The sequence below is a fragment of the Dermacentor albipictus genome, chromosome 1 (genome assembly GCF_038994185.2).
Source record: "Dermacentor albipictus isolate Rhodes 1998 colony chromosome 1, USDA_Dalb.pri_finalv2, whole genome shotgun sequence".
Lineage (NCBI taxonomy): Eukaryota > Metazoa > Arthropoda > Arachnida > Ixodida > Ixodidae > Dermacentor > Dermacentor albipictus.
The window spans coordinates 389,317,999-389,325,105 of NC_091821.1; the positions used below are offsets into that span (position 1 = coordinate 389,317,999).

The window sequence follows — 7,107 nt, forward strand, 5'->3', positions numbered from 1 at the left end:
TATTGTGAGACCAGGCTTCTTGAGCCCAAAGGTGGGTGGCCTCCTCAGTCCAGGTAGCCATGGCTCGCTGCCGCCGGCCGAGCCCTGTTCACCAATCAAGTACAAGTACTTGATTGATGAATAAAGTACGAAATTATTAAAGGGATCCAAAAATACCTGCCGTAGTTGCTCAGTGGCTATGATGTTGGGCTGCTGAGCACGAGATCGCGGGATTGAGTCCCGGCCGCGGCGGCCGCATTTCGATGGGGGCGAAATGTGAAAACACCCGTGTATTTAGATTTAGGTGCACGTTAAGGAAGCCCAGGTGATCGAAACTTCCAGAGTCCTCCACTACGCCGTGCCTCATAATCAGAAAGTGTTTTTGGCCCGCTAAACCCCAGAATTTTTTAGAAACAAACGTGGTGTTATAGACAGTGCCACTCTCTTTTTACGACTAGGAGAGGAGAAATAGTAGTTACCCCTTATTTTAAGGAGTGTACGAAATTACAGATTATCATCCACCTACCTGTGTACCACAACGCTATAAAGGCAACCTCATTGGAGCGGCATAAAGAGCCAAAAAAATGGCATGTCCCAAGCACTGCAGGAATTGGTAGACGCGAAGCTTTTCTGTTGTAGATGCTTGTGTTTAGGCCAAATCTGTAGACGTCATGTTATTTTACATCATCGTAGCTAGAATGTAACATTCTAGAAATGCCGTGCCTACGTTAGTTAGATGCTATGTTGCATCTATGGTGTAATTACATCAATAGCGTGACCATTGATAGCAAACAGACAAACTAATAATTTCACCAGTTATATAACACTTTGGCAATCACTTTTCTAATTCATGCAAAACACTCCCGAATTCATAAAACATACAACACGTGGTATATGTACTAGTTGATTAAAGAAAATATGTGCTGCACACCAAGGACAACATAGGGGAAATTACTTGTGCCTAATAAATGAAATAAAGAAACGATAAGTTAAAGGTGATTGAAGTGGATGAAAAAACAGCTTGCCGCAGGTTGGAACCGAACCCACAACCTTCGCATTTCGCATGCGATGCTTTACCAATTGAGCTACCGCGGCGCCGTTTTCCCATCCACTTACTTGAGTTTTCTGCCTTTTCTTGGTAATTCCTGCCTTCTCTTTATTTCATTTATTAAGCACAAGTAACTTCCCCTATGTTGTCCTTGGTGTCAGTGTTTGTTGGCTTCTTATGATACGTTGTATATTGTTATATGATATATGTGGCAACTGTATGTTGTATGTACCACATATTTAAGAGCAAAGGACTAGCCGAAAAAAAAGAAGAAAACAGGCTACGGGCACTTTGTTCCAAAGTGAAGAAGTCTGAGCTTAACTCCTTGACGAGCGTTATTACTTGTAATGGGAGTGGTACCACGTAAACTTCCAATTCCGGCCTTTTCTGCTTATGCAGCTCAGCCGTTCTACTTGTGATGATCGTCATCTCAGTGTTTCATGTCTTCATGCAGCTACATAGACTACTTTTTCCTGATGACGTTCGACTACAAGTTGGACGACCTGTCCAGGACAAGGATCACTAGCGGAGTTCTACAGTACGAAAACGGGCGACGTACCCACATTGATACAGTACGTAGCGAAGAAAACGTTTGATTTTGATACCAACCCTTTAGTTTCAGTAATATTGCAACAAAAACAACTTACGCCTTCCTCTTTTGGGCAATAAAAAATAAAAGTCGGTATTTCACTTTCACCTATGTGATCAGTAAGTCGTGCAAGACTCTGATATGGTAAAGAATCACAACGCGGTGTCGACACTAATTCCGAGAAGAACAGTTGTTATACGTTTTCAAACTGCACAACGCTTCCAATTTAGTGTGTACCAGCAAGGATAAAAAAGAAAAACAGGAAATAGCAATGAACCAGGGTATCTCCTTTAGTAAACTCCCCCATCTTTCTCTTTATCCTTGCTCCTCCTCTTTATTCAAGCTCATAACTGAGGCCCTAGAAAAAACCGCGAGGAAGGTGCTTTGCAGGAAAGCACGGAAACCATTGTGAAGAACACGTGTCGTTCAGTTGGCCTTGAGCTGAAATGTTCAATCATCTCTTCCAAGCAGATTAGAAAGTGATTCCAGCAACGATGCCTTCTTATGCGTCCACTGCGGAAGTGAAGTTTTGGAAACTTTTATACGACGTCCCTTCTTAGCCTTCTTGAGCCAAACGTCGTCGAAGGGAATTTGAAGTCGACCTATGTCGTATGTCAGTGAATCAATTGTAAAATCACTTTGCTTACGAAGAGTACCGCACCGCAGACAAGGCACAAGCACAGAAAACGTCACAGAAAACGATAGGAATGCGCAGTAAATTTGACTAGGCTGTTTCTAAACGACAGGCAATACGTCTAGCGTGGCTCCATTTCCACAACTAAAAGACGGAGAGAGATCATTGTAGACATAAAGCCATGATACGGTTTAATTTCCCTCACGAACCCTATCGCTTTTCGGCATTTTCGCTTGCCTCTGTATGCCTCCTCCGCCACAAGTGGGCCGTTCTCTTCTCTCACACTGGCACCGCCAAAACCACTTGGAAAAAGCACAAGTCCTTGCCGCTGCATTTTCGTTCGCAGGAAGGCTGCGTGTATCACTGGACCCAAGCCGGTGTACAGAAGAACCAGATAATACCGGGAATCCCCACCTACGGGCGCTCTTACACGCTTGAAAACCAGAACAAGTACGGCCTCGACGAAAGCCTCAAGAAGTCCCACCCACTCGGTTATGGTGCAAACTTTACCAAGGTGGACGGATACATGAATTACATCGAGGTGAGCACCAAGGGTGCTTTTTTGCGTGATTAAATATTGAAGGCACGTTAGAGTGCGCACAGTGTTGAAACTATACCCAACACTTTTCGATACTAAACATTACCGGGTAGTGCGTGTGTGCTTAGTGCAATCTGGTCAACCAGTCTCCCATGCCTTCACAGATAAGGGAAGTATGACGTCTGCCACGGGATAAAATGTGCGGGAGTGCGAGGAGAGCTACTGAGCTCTCAGACAACAATACTCAGAGCATGCGCAGTTTTGATTCGACATTTTTATCGATAGCAAATGCATCTAGCATTCTAGTTGATTGAGACGATTGTACATTATTAAATACTGTAGGTTTTGCGGTGTACATCGCTTTGCCCTTTTTTCTTGCCTAGTTTCTTTCTTTCTTTCTTTCTTTCTTTCTTTCTTTCTTTCTTTCTTTCTTTCTTTCTTTCTTTCTTTCTTTCTTTCTTTCTTTCCTTCCTTCTTTCTTTCTTTCTTTCTTTCTTTCTTTCTTTCTTTCTTTCTTTCGTAGTAGCTTGTATGAGCAACGCCAGAGCGTAACAGGCCTCACATATCGCGGTGAACTGTAATGTTGTTAAGGCCCCTAGCACGTCACGTCACCGCAAATTTAGGTTCCCACCATTGATGATTGGCTGATGAGGCTGTAACTCGAGGCGTTTGCCTGGGCACAGGTCGAGCACTTCTGTCGAATAAATTATAGCTATCAGCTCTAAACTGTTACCTAAACATAAGTGAGACCACGGTACACTGATGGCGCAGAAATAAAAAAAAACCAAGGACAAAAGAGCACTAAAAATGGAGTGGCAAGGGAACACACTTGGTTTGCGTTAAAGAATTGACCGATGTTGAAACAAGGGTTGTGTTCTTACTCTGGAAATAGAAGAAATACGTTAGTTCTTTCCGTGTAAACGCTCGTACAGAGCAAATCACAGACGCAGAGCTTTGGCGTAAACGCTGAGCTGATGAAGAAGCACTAGTCCCGAGCTGCAAAAAGTGACCAATTTCCACTACCGTTTTAAACTAGCGCTGTAGTTTCTCGGTGGGAACATACATTAACATTGCATATTGCCAGTTTTTCTACAGGAATTGAGTCTTGGAAATAGCTTTGCCACTTCTTGCAGTAGGGTTTTTGATCTTAAATGAAACTCTAGCACCACCAGTCAACAGATCTAAATTTAGTTTTAAATGAATCAAATTTTACCTGCGTTATTTTAGTGTCAGTACAGAAAAAGCGTTGTTGTATTCTCAGTTGTGCAGGATAATGTGTCTAGGCTAAAGCTTCCTTTGAATAAGGAGCCATTTCGTATTATTATTTAGGCACATGTAAGGAGGGTCCATATGTTCGAAGCACAGAGGGAGCAGAAAAGTTTTTTTCCTGTAGCCCCGAATTCCTTAGCTTGGATGCTATCCTCCACTGGTTGGCTTTACGAATGTGTTCACTCTGCCGCTGTTCTTCATAAAGGTAACGATATGTATTTTAAAATTTGTCATCATGATGAGCACGGTGTAGTGTGGAAGATTGGGCAACGCGGAATTGTACGAGTATACTCCTCGGCGTGGCTGAACCGAGCGACGGCTGCGTATATTAAGTGCCCTGCACTCTGGCCGCAACGCGTTGATCACGTGCTATTTAACCGCTGTATAATGTACTCGATGGTTAACTTGTTTTTCAGACATGCCGACGTGTCGTATACTTCCACTGGCCAAGACAATGGGTGAACTTCGCGGCGACTCCTTACATTCACTACCAGGACCAGTGGATCAGCTACGAGGACAGAGACAGCGTTAAATACAAGGTATGCAGACCCACCGTGAGAGATGGCAACATTGAACCGTAGGCTTAGCTGATGACGAGGCCTATTCGTTCAGCATGCGCCTCGTTTGCGGAAGGTGGATGGAACATTGAGCTTCATTATCTCTTTTAATAATTAGTCGTCTCTCGTGAAATTAACGAAACGAGTTTTGAAAAACTATTTTATCACTCCGAGCTGATTCACTGTTTTTCTTTAGTGTCCCTTCAACGGGTATAAATGTACCCCGGCCAGGTACTCTGCTGCTTGTGGGTGTTCTCTTACCGAAAGGGGGCCCGAAGGCGTGGTTATGGGAATCATTGAAAAGGCATCTTCGTGTGCGAAGTTCTCTTCAACTGAGAAGGGATTAACTGCGAATTCTGTGCGTCTCCATTATATTGCTGATATTTAACGTCAATGTCCTGTTGGTGACGTAACGTGAAAGCGTAACATAATAACCAACAGGTGCATAAGTACTTAAATGAGATACGTTTATACTGCCGCAGCGCAACAAAATTTTTCGAGAAACACAACTTTAACTTTTTCTCAGTCAGTACACTGTCAAAAGGAAGAGCAGCATGAGATGGCATTCAGCTTCCGAGCACAAGGTCCCGTGTTCGATTTGTGGTTGGGAAGGCCGCATTTGAGGGACGGAGGAATTCAAAACACATGTGCGCTCTGACTTCGGTGAATTTCAACGCAGGCGATGCGTTTTTGTTACACGTCAGAACATTTAACGCTTACTCCAACGCGAGCACAATCCGCCCGTCAGGGATACCAGTGCTCTCGAAAGCGCAGTTAAATTTTGGGACAAGCAGATACTTTCGGAAAGCGAGTCGTCAGCCCACCTTTTGTTCTTGTAAAGTACGAAATTATCCGAACTGTGATCTCTCTATCTCTGACGGGTCCTCACTTTCTATATAGCTGTTTACAGCCGTTCAGCAGATAATAATAACCGACGGTAATTATTTTTCTGTTTTTTGCTGTGATTACACTCGTAACAGATAGAGTGGATGCGGAAGAACAAGCTCGGCGGAATCTTCTTGTGGTCGCTGGAGGCGGACGACTATGCAGGCAGCTGCCAGCAAAGAATACGCTACCCTCTGGTGGAGGCCGCACGAAAGGCACTCGAAGGTTACCGTCCTTCCTGAATAAACAGTTACGCTGTCGCTCACTTTAGTCGTCATCACTGAATTTTCGTCCAGGCTATGCGTTCATTTCAGTGAAGCGATGACCATCGTCCAGCCGCCGTCAACGTGGACCTTTCTTACAGTGGCTCCTTAATAGAATGTTCTGCAAAATTTGTCGAAGAAAAAGAGAGTTGTGTATTCTTAGCTTATCACAGTTATTGTGCGCTTCCTGTAACACGTGTGACACAGTAACGTATAAAAAACGTAGACGTGGATAGGTTCGTTCGGAGCATGGTCAGTACATTCATTCTTTTCTTAACACTTTTAAGGAGCCCGCACAACTGCTGAGCTGCCGAGCTAAGTGTTGCAGAATGTATAAGGAGCAGATCATCATTACTCGTTACACGCGTGTATTTTTGGTGAGAAGGATTTATTTGCCTTGTAACTCTGGTTTGATTACCTTGAATTAACTGTGATCAACAATCTCGTAGACAACTATGAGGATCATTCACTTTTGCTACCAAGAAACGTCAAAAGCTCTTCGGGGAGTTGACAACAGCTAGGCGTAGAAAAAGTACGACACCCTTAAAAAAAGCGCAATAACAATAAAGAAAACATAGCCGACTTTCCAACTTTGCTAATGTATAGGTGAGGAAAATGCCCTGGCCTTGCATCCGAAGCCAGCTTTCATCTACCTTTAAATGCTAAATGTTAAATGCGCAGGTCCTGACACATGAAAATTCTCGCCGACGTCGTAAATATTCCACGTAGATCGTGGTTTGCACTAAGGTTCTCGGTGCTAAGCATAAGCCTTGCAATTTGTCACAGTATCTTATTTCGTTGCCGCAGGTGGTGGTACCTAAATGATAAGCTGGCTGTAATGAATAATGTATTTTACCCGAAGCAGAAGTTCATAACTAATAGTACGAGAGAAAAGCTTGTCCCTGCAGGCTCTTAGTATAAACAAGTGCCAACTTATTAATTCAAAGAAGGAAAAGAAAAATTCATGTACTGCAGTTACCTTTATATTTGTGTCAAACCTACAGGCTCCGAATTTTAGTTAAAATGCTTCGACGAAATTGCGAATTGTGTTCTAACCACGTTGTAAAAGCCTCTTGTTATTACTGAACGACTGGTATAGAATAAGGTTGCAATTTAGCCTAATCAACCTCGATTCGGAGAACAGCTTACAATGAGTTAAATGTAACATTCCGTTCAAAATGTTGGCAGAGGTACAGCCACTATTATCTGGCTCTTACCTGCAACGCCCATAGCGCGTTATTCTCAAAACTGTAAAAATATGAAAGTTTTCACAATAGTTTATATGTTTCGAGTAGAGCGATGAGCAGAGTATGATATACGTAAAGCGAATTCTATGTCTAAATAG

At 43.2% G+C, this 7,107-nt stretch overlaps 1 protein-coding gene across 1 annotated transcript in view; it reads left to right on the forward strand.

The window, feature by feature from the left end:
• LOC135916983 (endochitinase-like) overlaps positions 1–5,764 on the forward strand; it is a 31,803-nt gene extending 26,039 nt beyond the window's left edge. The window contains exons 6-9 of the mRNA XM_065450420.2: positions 1,482–1,599; positions 2,597–2,791; positions 4,474–4,596; positions 5,595–5,764. Of these exons, the coding sequence (XP_065306492.2) occupies positions 1,482–1,599; positions 2,597–2,791; positions 4,474–4,596; positions 5,595–5,741 (583 nt within the window). The 3' untranslated portion in view covers positions 5,742–5,764. The remainder of the gene's footprint in view (positions 1–1,481; positions 1,600–2,596; positions 2,792–4,473; positions 4,597–5,594) is intronic.
• The last annotated feature ends 1,343 nt before the right edge of the window (positions 5,765–7,107 follow it).